This window comes from Arvicanthis niloticus, chromosome 1, assembly GCF_011762505.2.
Source record: "Arvicanthis niloticus isolate mArvNil1 chromosome 1, mArvNil1.pat.X, whole genome shotgun sequence".
In the NCBI taxonomy this organism is placed as follows: Eukaryota; Metazoa; Chordata; class Mammalia; order Rodentia; family Muridae; genus Arvicanthis; species Arvicanthis niloticus.
The window spans coordinates 126721209-126741320 of NC_047658.1; the positions used below are offsets into that span (position 1 = coordinate 126721209).

At 40.7% G+C, this 20112-nt stretch overlaps 1 protein-coding gene across 5 annotated transcripts in view; it reads left to right on the top strand.

Annotated features, from left to right (window-relative positions):
• The window catches only part of Trpm6 (transient receptor potential cation channel subfamily M member 6), a 141155-nt gene that overhangs the window by 31957 nt on the left and 89086 nt on the right, over positions 1 to 20112 (top strand). For all 5 annotated transcript variants that reach the window (XM_034502568.2, XM_076918335.1, XM_076918341.1 and 2 more), the window contains exons 5-11: positions 4630 to 4843; positions 5364 to 5488; positions 8452 to 8623; positions 13946 to 14114; positions 14636 to 14759; positions 17428 to 17500; positions 17624 to 17724. In XM_034502568.2, the coding sequence (XP_034358459.1) occupies positions 4630 to 4843; positions 5364 to 5488; positions 8452 to 8623; positions 13946 to 14114; positions 14636 to 14759; positions 17428 to 17500; positions 17624 to 17724 (978 nt within the window). The remainder of the gene's footprint in view (positions 1 to 4629; positions 4844 to 5363; positions 5489 to 8451; positions 8624 to 13945; positions 14115 to 14635; positions 14760 to 17427; positions 17501 to 17623; positions 17725 to 20112) is intronic.

The following is a 20112-nucleotide window of genomic DNA, read 5'->3' on the forward strand; positions in this document are numbered from 1 at the left end:
CATTGTCTGTATCCCAAGTACAGGACTAGGTTGAGATAGGGGAACAGATGATAATTATGGTATAGCAGCAGTGGGGACTGAGATGAGCTGAGATTCCTGGGACAGTTCTGTGTTCTCTGCTTGCTAGTCCTTTGATGCACACTGAGGGTGGTCACATGACACGCTAATAGAGTTCATCACTATTTTACTGTTAGGTGACTTCTGAACTATGGAGTCCAGGTGAGGCTATTATACCCCTTCTTCAGCTTGGTGTGTCTAATAAGTTCTCAAAATTAGTTTACTTGATATGACTTTAGTACAGTTAGGAGTTCATATCATCCCAGTTAACTTTATAAATGTATAGCGTGGGACCTTTTTAAATTTTAAAGTAAGTTTATCAGTCTGTTCCTTGTGCTATTTTTGTGGCCTGCAAGCTGAAGAGCCATCCTACCTGTGCATTTACAGGCAAAGTGGAGTTGACTAATGCTTGTAAAATGGAATCTCTCAGGGTAAGGTGTAGCCGGTAACACTACAGTTTTACACAGAATGCAGTGACCTTGGGCAGGGCCCAGACTGATTTTAACAGCAGTCTGGAAGAACTAGGGAATGGGGACAAGGGTAACAATATCCTTGCAGGGTGCACCCCCAATGACCTTACGACTTCCCACTAGACCCCCACCTTCCACAACTTCCACCATCTTCCATTAACAACGCAGGCTGGTGAGTAGGTCTTTAACACTGCTTTTCTGTCTCGCTGCCGATCCAAATTGCACCACACAGTGTTAACAGGCCCACTTTCCCATGGGCATTTTCTTCTGTGAACACTAATTACCTGCTGTTTTCTTAGTAGCTCGTTTCCCAAGCGGAGCAACTTCAGGAAAGCTGAGCACCAGTCATATTTTGCAGGCAGCTATCAGAATGCTGCACTTAAACAGAAGTTCCCTTCCTAAAGTCGCAGTGCAGTTCTAGAGGAACCTGCACGTAGAGCTACTCATCCTCTTGTGTGTGACTATGCATGCCTATTTCTGTTTTAGGGCAGAAAAATCCCTCTCATTTTCCAATCCCCTTTGGAGCCTGCTTCTTAGAGAGCCCTGCGTGCAATTTTTCCATAAAGTTTGATTTTCTTTTTATTTTTTCTTAAGATTTTATTTATTTATTTATTTATTTATTTATTTATGTGTGTCTGTGTCTCTGTGTGTGTGTGTCTATGAAGTGTATGACACATGAGTGGGGTTACCGTTGGAGGCCAGAAGCGGGCCTTGGGTGCCCTGGGGCTGGAGTTACAGGTTGTTATAAGCCTGTTGTATCCCTACTGTGGGTGTTAAGAACTGAACTTGAATCCCATGGAAGAACAGCAAACACTCTTTACCTCGGAGCCATTTCTCTCTGTCTTTGTTTTCCCTCTGTCTCTGTGTTTGTCTGTCTGTTTGCCTTTCTCTCATTGTTATTGCTTGTTGCAGTACTGGGGATAGAACCCAAGACATCTTATGTGCAAGTCAGGGGGCTATATTATTGTATTGTTTATTCTTTTTTTTTTTTTTTTTTTTTGGTTTTTTGAGACAGGGTTTCTCTGTGTAATCCTGGCTGTCCTGGAACTCACTCTGTAGACCAGGCTGTCCTGGAACTCAGAAATCCGCCTGCCTCTGCCTCCCAAGTGCTGGGATTATGTATTGTTTATTCTTCATTTCCACCTTCATCTCCTCCTTTTTCTGGGCATTCATTACTTACTGTGTGTCTATATACTCCCTATAGTCCAAAGAAAATAGGTTCCCTGTATTAATATTGTTTGGTATTGTGTATGGGGTGGGGGTAGGCAATAAATATACAGACCTCCCAGAGGTAGAGGATGCTATGAGAATGGAACACAGACAGGTTCTTTGAGAGAATGTGAAAACTCCTTCTATGAAAGGACACAGCAAGCAATCAGAAAGGCATTCAAAAATAGAGAAAACAGATTCATGTGTTAAGCCTGTGATCTGAAGATGAACAAGGTGAATGGACCCAATGAAGCAGCTGGTTGGCTTGTTCAAAGGTCAAAGAGCATTCAGGAAAATTAAAAATATAGCTAGACACATCTGCTGACGATTAGCTTTTTTAAAAAAATGTTTTATGTGTAAGGATGTTTTGCCTGCGTGTATGCCTGGTGTGTGCCTGGTGCCCATGAAGGTCAGAAAAGAGCATCAGATCTCCTGGAACTGGTGTTGCAGGTGGCTGTAACTAGGAATTGAGAACTTGTATCCTCTGGAAGGGCAGGCAGTGTTCTTATCCCCTGAGCCATCTCTTCAGCCCATACAATAGCTTGCTTTAGACTCAGCTTTTGGTTGTCCTTATTTTATAATGTTGTTTGCAGGAGCGCATTTTACTGCATGTCTCAGCAAGGTAAGGCAGCCCAGGCTTCCTCTATCATGAACCTTCAGGTTCATGTTGAACAGCACCAAAGCTTGAGAGACCATCTTTTGTTTTTCTTTATTGTAGTTCCCTTCCCAGAATCTCTCCCACTTAATTCTGTAAGGAATTTGAGAGAACCTGACTATTAGGTTCTGCCTAGGGGAAATGAGTTAGTTACAAAAATAGAAGTGTTCTGTTGGAAGTGGCCAGTACTAATAGCTTAGTTCTTCAGCAATGTTTAGCCAAAGAGCAATATCTTCTAGAATGGGGAAGATTTAGAGGTGAAGACAGGCTTACCTGAAAGAGGAGCTGGGGCACAGGAACCTAGGCTGCTCCTTTGCCTTCAACCACTGTTCTCAGCAAAAAAACCATCTATCTAGTAAGGGTCTGCCTGTGTTGGCCCTACTACTATAGTGTCCTGTGAAACCTGGGACTTCAGTGGCATCTCTCATACATGGGATCCTGACCAACCTTCCATTCTTCCTGTTACATGTGTGTTTTGATAGCTGTTGGTCAGAAACTCTAATATTTTAATTATGAAATGAAGTGGTCCTATAGTAGCAACTTCAAAGACAAATAGCAAGCTACTTTAAGTTGTTATCATCATTTTAGTGTCTGTTGTGGTCATTTGTACTTGCTTGTATGGAAAGGTCTACCCATGCTTTCTTTTGGCATAGACCTGGAATTCATGGTTTTCTAATGCCTGCCTTTCTATTCATAACACTGGCTTATTCCTACTCGTGGGTTAGTATTCTGTTTGAAGAAGGAAAATTTAAGTTCTGCCTCACTGTGCAGAATTTAAGTGGCTTGTAACCAGTCATGCCCTGTCATGTCAGGCCAGCTGCAGTGAATCAGTGACTCTCCCAGGTGACTTTAGTGATCTTCTCTTCGACTTGTTCTCTCAAAGATGAGTGCAGTTATTTTTTTGTTCATTTGCATGATATTTTTATTTTTTATTTATTCACTTTATATCCTACACACCACCTCACTCCTGGTCACCCTCTCCCATAATCCCTCCCTTCTGCCCCCTTCTCCTCTGAGTAGGTAAGGGCTCTCTGGGTATTCCTGCCACCACACCCTCCAGCACATCAAGGCTCTGTGGGGCTAGGCACATCCTCTCCCACCAAAACCAGACAAGGCAGACCAGTTAGAAGAATATATCCCATTGACAGGGAGCAGCTTTTGGGCTAGCCCCTGCTCCATTTGTTCAGAACCCACATGAAGACCAAGCTGCACATCTGCTATGTATGTGCAGGGAGGCCGAGGTACAGCCTGTGTATGTTCTTTCTTTGATGGTTCAGTTTCTGAGAGCCCCATAGTTCCAGCTTAGTTGACTCTGTTGGCTTCCTGTGGGGTTCTTACCCCTTCCAGGGCCTGCAATCCTTCCTCTTATTCTTCCTTAAGAGTCCCCAAGCTCCGTTCCTTGACTGTTTGCATCTATTGTATGGCTAGACCCTCAACCTAGAACTGACCTTAATACATGCATGTAATCAAAATGGTATAAAAGCATAAAGAAAGAGGGGGTATAGGATAGGGAGTTCTAGGGAGGGGAAATGGGGAAAGGGGATGACATCTGAATTGTAAATAAATAAAATATCCAATAAAAATATATCTACACATAAAAAAAAAAAAAGAGTTCCCAAGCTCTACCCACTGTTTGGCTATGGGTGTCTGTATCTGTCTGAGTCAGCTGCTGGGTGGAGCCTCTCAGAGGGCATTCATGCTCCTGTTGAGTGCAGTTATTTTGAAAAGAAAAAAATTCCCAGAGGAGTAGTCATAAGCAAAGAATAATATCATATTCAAAGAAATGATTGGTGGGTATACTAAAAGGACGATATATGTGTTTATGCTCCTAAATTTTTAAAAATTTTCATATGTATGAAAGGACCAAGGGAACACATATCTGTGGCACTTGTAGAGTCATATTTCATCTGCTTTGAAAAGCTCCCTCCACATGGCTTTGCTGATGCACCAGTGAGGTATTTGTTTTCCTCATTTCCAGTCTTCTGAAGAACTGTGGAGACCACATTTCCAACTGGAGGGGGCTTCCTGTAGTGATTTATAATTTCTAGAGGGAAGTTGGAGGGAGCATAGACCCTTGAAAATCAAGTATTTTTATTAGGTGAAGTTACACTTTTAGAGAGGCCTTGGATACTTCTGGCCAAGCTGTGGCTACTGTCGTGGGCCTCCTGTGTGTTCATCGTCTCTACTGACAAGCATGCTTCCCTGTGTTCTGTCCATGGCTCTGCGCTGCCCTTCCAGTACATTAGAACGTCTTGGGATACAAAATCGGATCATCTGTTGCACTTAATGTTGAAAGAGTGGAATATGGAGCTGCCGAAGCTTGTGATCTCCGTCCATGGGGGTCTTCAGAACTTCAAGATGTCCTCCAAGCTCAAAGAGACCTTCAGCCAGGGTCTGGTCAAAGCTGCGGAGACCACAGGGGCATGGATAATCACAGAAGGCATAAACTCAGGTAAAGCTCACGCCCGACTCCCTCGTTCTTTCCTTCCCCTTTCTAACTGTGAGTCGGGTAGTCTGGTATCAAATCGCTGCTCTACAGCACTCACAGGAAGTACGGTGATATTAGAGAGAAAGACAAACAACAGCAAATCAAAACACCCACCCCCAACATTGTGGTCTCTGAACCTCAGGCTTTTACGTCAGAGGTAATCTGCAGGCTATTTTACTGGTACACTGGAGAACACTAGAACGCTCATGATGCCAAGTAGTACATGGAACATTCTAGCAAGGCAAGAGTAATGTCTACTGTTAGAATTGGTCCTAGAAGAGACCTATTCAGCTCCTTGTTCAGTAGTAAGAAGTAGAGAGGTTAAGAGAGGAGAGAGACAGCCAAAAAGCCTGCATTCAATTCTATTGTGCTCGGAGCCTACTTTAAAAGTGACGTTTTACATATGATTGTCTGTTTGTGTCTGTCAGCATCATTGTTTAGCATGATCTGTGAGCTCAAATTTGATTCTACTCTGGTTTCATAGGAGTGTCCAAGCATGTTGGGGATGCCCTAAAAGCCCATTCCTCTATGTCTCTGAGGAAAATCTGGACAGTTGGAATCCCTCCTTGGGGTGTCATTGAGAACCAGAGAGAGCTGGTTGGAAAAGATGTGAGTAGACAATCCTTTACACCACAGGGAAGTGAACATCTATCTCAATTGCCAGCTTTGCAATGTACCCAAATGTCTGCTAAGACTCCTCAAATGTAATAAATCCCAAATGGTCGTCTGTCTTCCACTACATCTGTCACCCTATCTCGCCAAATGCCAGTTCCATCTCACAACTGCCAAAGCCAAAAAGCTTATATTAAGCCTAGAGGGACCACTTTGTGTTGTGTCTCAAACCTGACCTGTCCAATCAACTCTTAGCTCCACTTTCAGACTATTTCCAGACTGACTTTGTCCCCCTCCAGTGTCATTGAGGCAGATGCAAGCAGCCATGTTTTGACATCCAAATGCTTCTAAGAGTCTTTCTTTTTTTTTTTTCCACTCTTGTCTTCTGTTGTAATCTAGCCTCAACACAATAGCTGAATAATTCCTATAAAATATTAATTGGGCCATGTTCCTCTTCTTGTCAATTCTTCAGTGGGTCCATCCTTCACCCAGCCAATGTACAGAGCCTTGTTGGTTTTTGCACCAAATACAGTACACTGTTTAGCTGGCCATGTCAGTTCTCTTGCCCCAGCTTATACTCTGTCCTGCTCCATTCATTCCTGTGTTTTGACTGTGTGTGTGTGTGTGTGTGTGTGTGTGTGTGTGTGTGTGTGTGCATGCGCACACACACATATTTATGTGTATGTGAGTGTATGTGCATGTGTGTGTATGTGTGTGTACACATGCACATATGTATGTAGACTTGTGTAGAGGCCAGAACACAACATTGGTATCATTCCCCAGGTGCCCTACTCCCCCCCACCACCCCATTTTTTCTTTTGAGATAGCATCTTATGTAGGCCTCTCACTGATCAGGCTAGGCAGGCCAGCTAGAGAACCCCAGGGAATCTGCCAATTTTGTCTTCCCAGTGCTGGCAATACAAACATATACTACCATGCTTGGCTTTTTCCCCACCTCCCCTACTCTGCTTGCTTGCTTTCCTCCCCACAACACCTGGGGATTGAATACAGGTCCTAGTAAGCTCTTTGCCATATGACCCATCTTCTCAGACCTCTGTATCTGTGTCTGTTGGAAGGGAATGGCCTGAGCTTACTGAGGCGTTTCCAGAGTCCCTATCTACTTCTAGATATAATGACAGAATCTTACACCATGAGTCTGATATTTGTTGTGTGATTATTTAACAGTTATTTTTTCATGTCAATTGAATTGAATTGAATGGTTTATCACACATATTAGACAGTGGCGAGGTTAGAACCATGAGCTCTTGTGTGCCATTCCCCATTTTAAACAGCTATTAATTTGTTGTCCAATTTTTTAAAATGTGAAACATAAGGTATTTTTAATTATTATCTTTAATCTTTTTTACAGTCATATACTGGGAAGTACATTCTCAAGCTATTTGGTAGTGAGTAGATAAATATTTATTTATTTTTATTCATTTACATTTCAAATGATATCTCCCTTCCCAATTATTCCTCCATAAATCCCCCATTCCACCCCCCCTCTCCCCTCTCCCCTATGAGGATGCTCTGCCCACTCACACACTCCTGCCTCACTGTTCTAGCAGTTCTAGCCCCTATGCCGGGGCATCAATTACCCATTTCCAAATAACCATGTTTATTATTTTGAAGCAAATTCTAGACATCAAATAATTATATCTGCAAAGTAAGAATTCTTAAACTTCTCCTTTTTAATCATCTCATGAATTAGGAGGACTTCTCCACAGGACTTTCCCACACATCCTTTGTTTTGTTGACTCTCTCAACTCTTTTTCTTAGTCTCCTTCCCCAATTCTAGCTTAACCCTTTCCATCCCAGCATTTCCTCCCTCTACTTGGATATCACACATGTTCTAGATCACATCCCTGCCATCCATGCCTTGACCAGCTCCTGCCCATTTTCTTGGTCTTTTGCCTCTACAGACATTCACCCCAGCTTAAACAAAGACACGTAAATGTTGAAGCTGTGTATAAATGAAAGCTGAAGTTGGACATCTTTTATTTCATATGTTCTATTACAACCCTTAAAATTCACCTATTTGCTTACATGACCAGTGCATGCATTTATCAGATTTCCTGCTTTCAGCAGTATAAAATATAATATTCATGGTATTGTAGAAAATAGATGACAATGTTCATCTTCTTTTTATTCTTCTTTTTTTTATACAATGCATCCTGAGCAGAGTTTTCCCTCACTCTGATCCTCAGTTCCTCCCAGTCTGTCTTAAATTAGAGGGTATTTTGTTGTTTTTGTTGTGGTTTTTAGTCCAAATATAGTACTCCTTCCAAATATAGTATGACCACATGCAGAAAACAAATAGTTAATATGTGATCTGGGTATTATTGATAAATCTATTACAACAACTACTACTAATACACACACACACACAACACACATACACACACACACACACACACACACACACACACACGTACGCACAGAGTCCACAAATGTCATAGATCTTGATACCACTTTGCTGTCTTTTATCCTTTGTTTCATTTGGAATATGTAAAAACATGGTGCTAAATGGTTTTTCAGAAGTATACTAGAATAAGTTTTGGATAATGGTATAGTCTATGGACTGGTACCCATCCTTGAACTATATTTTAGTGGTCAGAAACAAGGGAAGTATTTAGAACCATTTTAGGAATATGACTACCCAGCCATCAAAGCCCATGGCTATGTGCTTATCTTGCTGAACAGGGCAGAGTATGTGTGGGTATTGTTGAGTTTGTCTTTTTCATGCACTGTGAGGTGAATATTGATGTAAGACCTCATTTAATCTATAATAAATGAGATCTTTTTAGAAAAAAAATAAGCTTGTTGAGAAACACTGTCCTAAATTGTAAGCGATTCTTTTAATCTAGAAAAGTCCTCCACTAGTGTAGGACTTTTAAAATCAGTGAGGTCTGGATAAAGACTTTGAACTCTGACACTCTCTTGTTCTATCTGTCTCTCAGGTGGTATGTATGTACCAGTCGCTGAGTAACCCACTCAGCAAGCTCACCACACTCAACTGTATGCACTCCCACTTCATCCTGTGTGATGATGGGACTGTGGGCAAGTACGGAAATGAAGAGAAGCTCAGGCGGAACCTGGAGAAGCATCTCTCAATGCAGAAAATACACACCTGTAAGTTCTTTCGGAGCTCAGCATATGCCTGGGGCTTGCTAGTGAACAAGGTGCCTCCTTATCGTCTGTTCAGGTTGGACAGACCTAAGTGGTCACTGTCTTAGAGCAGCCAGAGCAAGCAGCCAGTTAACACAGGCTAGTCAAAAGATAAAACAAAGCAGGATATCTGTTGATACAGAATTGTTGGTGATGATGAGACAGAGGAAATAACCTTTGGGGGACAGGGTAGTGAGAGGCTGGGGGACAGGGTAGTGAGAGGTTTCATTACGAATGAAACTTTCTCCCCCCACCCCCATTAAACCATTAAACTCGGGCAGTGTCATACAGGGAAAGCAGGATTTGAAGGGGGGGGGTGAGAGAAAGAGAGAGAGAGAGAGAGAGAGAGAGAGAGAGAGAGAGAGAGAGAGAGAGAGAGAGCAGAAGGCACGAGCTCGCCTGCAGGCAGCTACCTTAGCCGCCACACCACCGCTGGCTTGCTAACGAATGAAACTTTGTAAAGCATCCAATAGAGTGTAGGGCCAGATAGAGAAAGAGGGGTGGGGAGTTTCCATGTGTAAATGGGAGCAATTAAAGGGCAATAAGGAGATGAACCTGAGAGGAATATGCATCTAAGCTTTGATTGTCAAGGAAGACTGAAATTTCATGCCCAATGACTTTAGGTAGGAAAGGGGTTAAAATCAGAAATAAGGATAGAGGTTAAAACCAGATAGGGCTTTGGAAAAAAAGAGCATAGAAGGCTAATGCCCGGTGCTGTGCTCACACAACTGCCTAAAGAAGGTCATTTAGAGCTGGAGAGTATATTTAGCAGACTGTAGGCACTCCTTTGGCAAGGTGCATAATAGTCATACGGTGGGGTGTTGTCTAGTACATATGAGATTCTGTTCAAACTTAGCACTGTAAAGAGCCATCCTTACCTCCCCAAAGCAGCAACAAATGACCTTTTGGTGATATTTGTGGAGCAGGAGCACTAGGCAGGCAGGTTTGAAAGCCCTTACAGAAAGGGTTTCTGGGGAAATGGAGAGCTTTTATTCAGGCATCAAGAAGTGTCTTAACTTTCTGTGACCTCAGTCAATACAGTTAATATCTGCTAAGCTTTTAGACCTTCTAAGTGTAAGGGTTTGTCTAGCTCTAGCTATTGTTGCAAAAATGGAGAGAAACGTGCTCAATACTGTCTTCGTTTTCTCCCCTGTTGCTGTCATGAAATACTCTGACAGCAGCAACTTCAGGAGGATGGAAACTTGATCTCGTTCTCAGTTTGAGGAGATTGTCTATCATGGTGGGGTCATCAAGGCATCAAGGCTGCTTGAAGCAACTGGTTACATCACATCCACAATCAGGAAGCAGAGAGAAATGAGTGCATGCTCGTGCTCAGATTGCTTTTCCCACTTTACATAGTCTAGGATGCTCTGCCTACAGAATAGTCCTGCTACCATTCACGATGAGTCTTCCCACATTGATACATGCAATCAAGATAATCTCCCACAGGCAGGCCTAGAGGGCCATCTCCCAGATGACTCTATATTCTTTCTAGTTGTCAATTCACACTGAGCATGATAGATGTGGTTAGAAGTGTTGAGTGCACAGTATATCTTTAATCCATGTCTGTGTCTTTCTCCCTTCCTCTGTCTCATGTTACAGTTGTATGGAATTTCTTGTGGATTGGTGCCTGATTCTCATACCTGGTGTGCCCATGGGGGATTACATATTTGTATTTACTATTCATATGGTTTGACAGAATGAAGATATGCAACTCTTGATAATTTAATTCTAAAAAAAAAAATCAAAGTATCTTTGAAATTGCTGGCAAGCCTTCCTTATTAGCAAAAAGTACTTATAAAAATAAAATAAAATAAAATAAAATAAAATAAAATAAAATAAAATGAAATGAAATTAATAAATGAAATATTATGGCTCAAGTTAGAGTTGCTGTAGGAATCCCTGGCCTCCAGATATTGGCCATGGGATGATATCAATGGTAGTTGTTTGTCAGTCATTGTTATGTCAAGGTAGGAAGCATAGGTTCAGGGCCCTGCTCCTCCTGGTAATTTTACTGTGGTCTCCACAGAGGAAAGTATTGTTTCCCAAGATGCCTATTTAGGAGCTTTTAACTTAGAGAACTATGGTCTTCTTGACCATAGTTATTATTATTGTTTTTTGGTAGTGTTGTACTGTGTTTGTATATCATCTTTTCTCCAAGCATGCAAAGAATTAAACACACGTATATGTGGTTACACTGTTTATAGATTTTGACCATCTGTCTGTCTGTCTCTTACTATGCTTTTTTGTCCCTTTACCCATTCCTCCCTTCATGAAGTATTTCTATGAGAAAGGCGCTCCCCATATAGCTCAGGCTGGACTCTCCCCCTTTTTTCAAATTTCTAGCCCTTTATTTTTTTTTAAACAGTATTTTTATTGATTATCTAGGAATCTCACATAATGCATCCTGATCAGAAGTCATGGAGAACAGGGAAGGGATGTAGGAGGCCTTCTTCATTCTTACTGGCAGGCAGCAGCCAACAGCTGTCTATTGAGACTTCCTAGCACTAGATATTTTAATTTTTAACAGAAAATAATTATTAAACTTATCTTTTAAAAACTGATACACAAAAATAAAGTTGTGTATATTATTAAGGTGTCATGAATGAATTGTATATTAGTCATGGCAGGTTAATCATCTTTCCTGTTTTCTTTATGATAGGCACATTCAAAATCCCCCATGGAGCTTTGTGATGTGTACCTTATATCATTCTTATCAGTACTCATCATACTGGATAATCCTCACTGGAATTTCCTCAATTCTTATCTAATTGTAGCTTAGTATCTACTGATCAACCTTTAGCCTGCTCTGCCTTCTGCTTAAATTTTATAGTAAGACAGTTTCTGAGGAAGCAATCATAAATATAGTTATTTTTGAAAGAATTAGCTATTGTATTGACATAAATTAGACACACACACAAATACACACACACCATTCATAGGCATAAAATTGATATCAATGCTTCTTGTGATAATCTTTCCCTCTTTACCAAGCATAACATATTTTCTTGGTAACAGACATAGTTAACACATATCTAATTCCCATGCTATTGTACAGGATATGAGAAATTCTCTTTAATTTTTCTTCTAGAGCTGGAGGTGTAGATCAATGCTTGAATCTAGCATGTGGAAAAGCCCTGAAATCGGTCTTCAGTAGCCCTCAAAACCTTTATATACTTATATTACTTAAAGATTAATAACGTTTTTAAATTTTTATTATTTTTGTACCACAATACATTATTTTACCCATTTCACTTAGCTTTTGTAAGATATTGTTAGAGGAACCCTAAATCTACCTGTTGTATGCTCACTGTATGCTCAATGTCATTTTAGAAATGGAGATAGTAATGAAGTAGGATTGGATAGGAAAGGAATAGGAGGTCATTACACCAGTTAATTAGATTGCGTGCAGTATTTGGGTACCTGCAACAGCTCATCATAACATTTGTGGAGTGTAGGACAAGGATATTCAATGATGCCCACATGCTGCTACGGCATATTTAAAAGCGTGAAATCAAATCAACACACCAATGGGCTCTACTCATGACTTTGATATGTGTAAGCTAGGCTAGTTTATGTTTAGCGTTCTTAGGTTCTGTGCGTACTGAGCCAGAGCATCACCATGGGGCAGAGGTGGCCCCTTAACCTATTCACTCTGTTTCTGTCTCTAGCTCAATCTGCAATTCCAGATGGGCTACATCCTCTGGATACTCAAGTTGGGATCAAATATCTTCCAATCATCTCTCTCCTTTTCAAATCTTCCTTTTGTTTTGCAGAGGATGTAATTGGCCCTGGAAGCCAAGATTTTGGGTGTATTATGAACCTCAGGAAGTGGGTTGTGAGCACAGACTTCTCCTGGAAGTCAGCCTGTTTAGATCCCTGTCTCAGTTAGGGGTTTTGTTGCTGTGAAGAGATACTATGACTATGGTAACTCTTGTAAAAAAAAACAAAACATTTAATTGGGGCTGGCTTATAGCTTCAGAGGTTTAGCTCATTATCATCATGGAAGGATGACATGGCAGCAACAGGCAGACACGGTGCTGGAGACACCGTTGAGAGTTTTACATCTAGATCAGCAGACTGCAGGAAGAGAGTGAGACACTGGTCTTAACTTGAGCACATGAAACCTAAAAGCCCATCCCCCAGTGACACACTTTCTCCACCAAGACCACATTTACTCCACAAAGTCACACTTCCTAATAGTGCCACCCCTAGGAGCCTATAGGGGACATTTTCATCCAAGCTGACACAGTGCCCTATTTCTGAGGGCAGGGATAGCAAGAGGAAGGCCACAGCATAGCCCTGAAAACACATTACCCAAAGTAAAGTTCTCTGTTGCTCAGATGAATATAAAACATTGTCCACCAATTTTTCTTTGTTGAAATGTAAAATCAAATATATAAATTTAAAAGAGACATACTGATTAATGAATAATATTAAAATTTAAATAAGTAAGATGATTAAAGTCAAGCTTAGCATGGCTGGTTAATGGATTATGAGTTAAAGGCCAACCTTAGCTATGTAGTTAAAACTTGTTTCAAAATACTAAAAAGCCAGTTTTTAATATTTCCCTAAATTGTCACCTTCTTCACTGTTAATGGTTTATTGTATATTCTTCTAGAGATTCCTGTCCACTTATAGAACATGCTATTGATATAAGTAGGAGTTTACATGCTTAGAAAATACATATTTATACATGTGGCTTTGAAAATACAAATAGAATATATTACAAATGTCATTTTACGAGTTTTTCATTTAGTAGCTTTTATAAAAGTATTCTCCACAGTTGCTGCAGCAGCTTTTTTTTTTGTCTTCTTACTTTGATAAGGTAATATCTAATCATGATAAGAAATTCAAACACTGAAAGATATAGCATGCTGAAACAGAAAAGACATTGAAGGTTGCCCTTACCACCATTAAAAGTTACTGAGCTGACAAAGCCTGGCTGATTTGATGAGTGGCAGAGACACTGGTGTATCTATTATCTGGTTCTGCTTACTTTGAAATTCTTTAGAATTTGTAACAATGAAACATTAAAAAGTTTTAAGGCCTTTTGGAAAAGTCATTGAAAGCTTTTATTGATCTTTTACCCAGAAGAAGTTTGAAGATACCCTCAGCATATCTGCTACATTTTATCTGAAGTCCTAGTTTCTGATTTGGTGTTGATCTGATCAAGCAGAAAGACATAGCAGCAGTTGAAGGGTTTAAGCGTAGACTTCAAGGTGGCTGGCTAACAGAGACAGAACAGCTTTGTAACAGTGTGGTACTATTTGTCCCCTGAAACAGGCTCAAGACAAGGTGTTCCTGTGGTGGGTCTGGTGATGGAAGGAGGCCCCAATGTCATCCTCTGGGTATGGGAGACTGTCAAGAACAAGGAGCCTGTGGTGGTGTGCGAGGGAACGGGCAGAGCGGCTGACCTCCTGGCCTTCACCTATAAGCATTTGGAGGATGGAGGGTGAGTTGTTGAGCCTTCCATTTTGAAAACATTGTGACTGTTCATTCTTCCCCTTTGGACTTTCAATTTATGTATTTTCCTGGGCTAGATACTGTCACAGCACAGGCCGAGACAGTCACTCCTCTTTCAGTGACTAGACTTGTGCATCAGACTCCTATCTGTAACTAGGAGAGTTGCAATCTTCTTAGCTGAACAATGGACCACCATTTTAGGGGTTCAGACTGTTTGAGATTATTATCCCCAAACTATGAAAACTCACTGCTTCTTAAAATCCGATCAGTTTGAGAATACTACCTTGGAGTATATTGCTCCAGGGGGACCTGGTAGATACATACTCCCCACATTAAAATTTGTTCTTTTCTGCACCCCTCTGCCCCTGCCATTCATTTGCTTCTTGCTCATGGACTGTCTTGAGATCAGCCTTCTTAGTAGGATGCCCAGAGGGAGTTTCTTGCACCAGTACTTCTGGCTTGGTCTCTTTTTGGGTTGCATCAAGTTATGCCCATTTATTTCTCTGCCAGGATTCTACGCCCTCAGGTGAAAGAAGAGATCTTCTGTTTGATTCAGACCATGTTCAACTTTAGCCTTAGACAGTCTAAGCAACTTTTCCAAATTCTAATGGAATGCATGGTACACAAGGATTCTGTAAGTATGATGAGTTGATGATTTTTTTTAAAAGGCTACCCTTCCAGAAATCAACCATTTGTTTTAACATTGAAAAAAATATGTGGAACACCTATTTTGAACTTTGATGGATATAATTCTGTAGAATTTGACTCTTGAGATTTGTAAACTTGGCTTCCTGTTGCTCCACCTTCACTCTTGCTCTTCGGGCTTTAAATGTCAGAGTCTATCTGGGACAGAGCACTTAGAAAAACAGTATTACAGAAGAGTTATCAAACATAAATACTTGCAAGGGCTGAAAGAGCAGCTCCAGGTATTTAGTGAACTCATCTGCTGTTTTAGATGATCACATTATAGCATCTCGAGTGAGACTTGCAGGAGGGCGCCGTATGTACATTGGGCACGGGCAAATTTGAGAAGCAAGTGTGCAATAGCAAATGTAGTTCAGCTGAGTATGGTGGCATACACCTTTAATTCCAGCGCATGCAGAGGCAGAGGCAGAGGCAGAGGCAGAGGCAGAGGCAGAGGCAGAGGCAGAGGCAGAGGCAGAGGCAGAGGCAGAGGCAGAGGCAGAGGCAGAGGCAGAGGCAGAGGCAGAGGCAGAGGCAGAGGCAGAGGCAGAGGCAGAGGCAGAGAGGCAGAGGCAGAGGCAGAGGCAGAGGCAGAGGCAGAGGCAGAGGCAGAGGCAGAGGCAGAGAGAGAGGCAGAGAGAGAGGCAGAGAGAGAGGCAGAGAGAGAGGCAGAGAGAGAGGCAGAGAGAGAGAGAGAGAGAGGCAGAGAGAGAGAGAGGCAGAGAGAGAGGCAGAGAGGCAGAGAGGCAGAGGAGGGAATGAAACCTACTGTTGATCTTTGTCAGTTCGAGGCCAGCCTGGTTTATGTGGCGAGACCCTACCTCCAAAGCAAAGGAAGGCAAGGCAGGGTGGGGCGGGGCAAGGCACAAAGCACAAAGCAAAAAGCAAAAGAAAGCAGAAAGCAGAAAGCAAAAAAGCAAAGCAAAACACAAGGCAAAAAGGGCTATGACTATAATGAAGACTCAGGTGAGCTGCTTTATGTATCAAGGAACTGATTCCAAAATTTGTATTGACTACTAGGATGGTGGGAAACAGAAAATTAGAGTAAAAATGCAGATGTATTATAATTTGTAGCAATCTCTCCAGAAATGGGATGCTTAGCAAAATCATAAAGGGGTTGTGTTGGTGCTGAAGCTTCTGACCTTATAAAACCAATGGAACAAGTTTAAGCCTGGCAAGAATGCACGTGAAAAACCCTTTGGGATCTTCAGTGACCACAGCCCTGTTTATAAGTAGCCACATGCTTTTAAATCTACTCTTTCATCTGAAATAGCCCCAGGACTGAGTTCAAGATGACAATGGTTGCTCAATTTCATTTTTAAAATTATGCAGGTGAAAGCTACACAATTTATGTGATTTGTGTAGACATCCAGTTAAGACATGGCCAGCCTTATCTTATAGTGCTTACTTCTTCTGTCACTGTGTAATATGATTACTGAGCCGTGAGCAGAAAGATCAGGGAGGCAAAAGAAGAAAACTGGGGTGCTCACATCACAGCAGGTGAGCTCTGTGGAGTTGGTGGTTGGTATATATATATACATATATATATATGTGTGTGTGTATATATACATATATATGTGTATATATATACACTATGCTCATATATATATATATATATATATATATATATATATATATATATATATGCATAGTTTTAAAATAGGGCCTTGAGTAGGTTTTTTTTTTTTTAGCTGTGTCTTTTTATTCCCAGAATTTTTGTCATTTTGTAGACTCATAACTTAGATTTAGTGGCTTTAAGATAGAACCCCAAGGTGGGCTAGTTAGATCTAGTCCTACTTGGAATCATAACTTGCCATTCCTGGCTTTTTTTTTCTGTCAATGTAGCTTCCTATATTACATAAAATATATTTTCATTCGGAAAGGTGTAGTATGTGTGTAAATAGGTACAGATGTAGGTAAAGTCTAGAAAGGAGACCAAAAAAGGATGATGCTGAAGGTAATGTGTGCACAGTCAAAAGGACACTTGGGACACAGAGAGGAAAACTACCTGTGGGGAGGATACAAAAGGGATGTGAGAGGAGCAGGGAGTGAGGATTGGAGAAAGAAGAACCACAAAAACATCCTACTTTACTAAAAGTCTCACAACATATATGCTGATTTATTATAAAAATTGTTCACACACTTAGATGTCTTGGGCACTTGGACACTGGGAAGGCTGCAGTTCCTTGTACCATCCCTGGGATCAATGATCATCATACTGAGTTTAGAGCGAATATTTGAGGATTCACTGATCACTATGAAGTAAAGGTCTTAGTCTCTAAGTTTAAGTGAGCACAGGGCTCCACGTGTTTGTCATTCTGCAGGAAGAATGTGTTGATTTGTATTGGGAGTTAACACAGAGGCTCCTACCCTGAGCCAGGTGAGTCGTAAGCTCACTCCACATGGAATTTTTAAAGTTTATTGTTTTATTTTCTAAGGCACCTCTAATTTTTGGCACCTTATTTGAAACAGATTTTCTTCTCTGAAGTATGGTTTGAAATGGCAAAGCAAGGAATATTTTTTTCCTGTGGCTTAAATGCTGATCTTATGGTACCGTTTGAAGGCGTTTCTAAGGTAGATTCTAAACTGTTTAGCTTTCTGATTTTTACCCACCACAGATTACCATATTTGATGCTGATTCTGAGGAGCACCAAGATCTGGATTTGGCCATCCTTACGGCATTGCTGAAGGGTGAGTGACTTAGCGTATCTGCAGTTCCACCTCACTTCCGGGTCTCATGTTCTAGATGTTTCTGTGCTTTTCACCTAGATACTTTTTAACTGAATATATTATTATTCCTTTCTTTCCCCTTAGGTACAAGCTTATCAATATCAGAACAATTAAATCTGGCAATGGCTTGGGATAGAATGGACATTGCCAAGAAACATATCTTAATTTATGGACAACATTGGAAGGTATAATGAAAATGACATTACTTGAAAAATGGATTTTGTGTATTGGTTTGTTGGAGGGAGGGGAATAAAGACAAAATTGGAGGAGAAGCAGTTATCATTCTGATGTCCGGGCACCCAGGGAAGCAAAAGCGTGCCTCATTCTTGGTTTGTTTCTCTGAAAACAAAATTTCCCTGACTTCATGAAGACTGAAATAGGAAGTTAAAAGATCAAAATACTGGAAAGATTTACAATGTTTTTCTAATGAATTCGATTTTGCTTTTATTATTTAGTACTTAAATATTATCTTAGTGGGTTTTTTTTTTTTTACATAAAATGTATTATTTATAGTGAAACATATAGAGGCTACCACAAGAAGACTAAAAGCAAATACATTTTCAGCCCTTAGCCCCTTAACCCACTGAAAACACTGTGTGTGTTTCCTTTTGTCTCTGTACCAGCCCTTCTTTACACTCTGTCACTAGTGATGCTGTAAGGGTCAGACTAGATCACAAGGCTAAATTGTCTACAGGAATCTCTTGTAACTAAACCAAGATAAAAACTGGTGTGGTCTGAATTGACTATACAAGTGGCAAACAAAGATGAAGGGAATACTTATTGCCAAGGGAAAAAAAAATCTTCTTCCATAGGTTGTCCTTGGAAGGACTTGTGGGTTGCCTCAAAGGTCAGCATCCCATGAAAGTGAAGGCCATTCTGCTACATGTCACACTGTTGACACGTAGGCTATGATAACAGTTGTCCAGGATAAGTTATAGACACTTCAGCTAAAAATACTGGCTCTGCGTGAGAGCCTACAGTTACCTGATAGATAACTAGAGTGGGAGACAGGACTTGGCATCTTTGTCTTCATATTGTCTGTCCCTTTACCACTTAGTTTTGAGCCACACTGCTCTGCATGGAGAAGTGCTGGTCATTTGAAAAATGGTTTGTTCAAGAGTATAATGATGGGTTAACTTGACCACTGCCAGCTGGAGTGGGTCTCTTGTTTCTTCTACTTATGCGTTCTCTTCAAATCAAACACTGGCACTCCTTCATCCCTGCAACAAGGCCAAGAAGTTTGTGCAAGAAAGAACAGATGATAGCACTCTGAAGCTCTTGAATGGAGCTGAACATTTCTTAGTCCACCAAGTGTAAGACCAGGATGCTTGTGCATAAGAGGAATATTGTTTGAAATTGTGCTTTTGACTAATGGACAATCACCAGATCTTAGATCACTCCCCTAAAAGAATCAATCAAAGCCAGCAACCTTTTGCTGGAGTGAGGAGCTGGTCTCTTCTGCATGAGATCATTTCTACTGTTACCATGCTGCATGTTACTACCCTCTGCCATCAATAACAGAAATCCATGAAAAGCAGGAAAATGTGTTCAATATTAGTGGTAATGCCAATTAATATTTTACTAAAAATTTAAGTTGTGACTATACTTCAATTGTGTTTCATTCAAACTAACACATGCACATGGCTTAAAATATCAAATAAGGTTACAGGACTATGAAAATTATGATTTTCTGCTGCTACAGTAAGCCCTTACACTTGACATTTTTGACTGTTCTGATACTTGTAACTTTCTAAATTCTAAATTTTATCACATAGTACCTTCTGATTCACCAGTCTTAGAGACTTCTTGGCCTTTCTGTCTTGTGAGGCTCACCCTGTAGTGTCCAAGGCTGTCTTCTGGTTTTGGTGCTTGGTTGTGTTATTTTGGGGGTTTCCCTCACCAGCATGGGATCTTCTTTCCCCTCTGCTATGTTTACTATTCCTCAAGATTTCTTTTCTAGTTTTGTACTCTTTGGTAATAATGACATGAATTAGCAACCTCCTGAAAAAGGGCATGGGAGATAAATCTCCAGAGGATCTAACATATAGCTATATTCGTGATTAGAGATATTTTTTATTTTTGTTATTATTATTTTGTTGATTATGATTGAGGTTGTGTTGTTGTTGTTGTTGGTGGTGGTGGTATGGGGGTGTGTGTATGTGTGAGTGTGCACATACCATGACACCCAAATGGAGATGAGAGGACAGTTTTGTGGAGTTAGTTCTCTTCTTATAACTTAACATAGGTTCTAAGGATCCACCTCAAGGTGCCCTGCTTTAAGGGTGAATGCCTTTGCTTGATCAGTCATCTTGCTGCTCCTAGAATTACTTTTTTTTCCCCTGCAGGATTTTGAATGCCTAGCATTGGAGTTGAAAAATGAACACAATTCTGTCTTTAGGCCTGTTGTGACCATTCTTTTTTCTTCCCTGGAAGTTTTAAAAGATTTTCTTTCTCCAAGGTTCTGAGCTTTCACAAATGCTGTGTGTTAGGTCTTGTCTTAGTTACTTTTCAATTGCTGTGATAAAACATTATGTGCAAGGCAACCTGTAAAGAAAGCATTTAATTGGACTTAA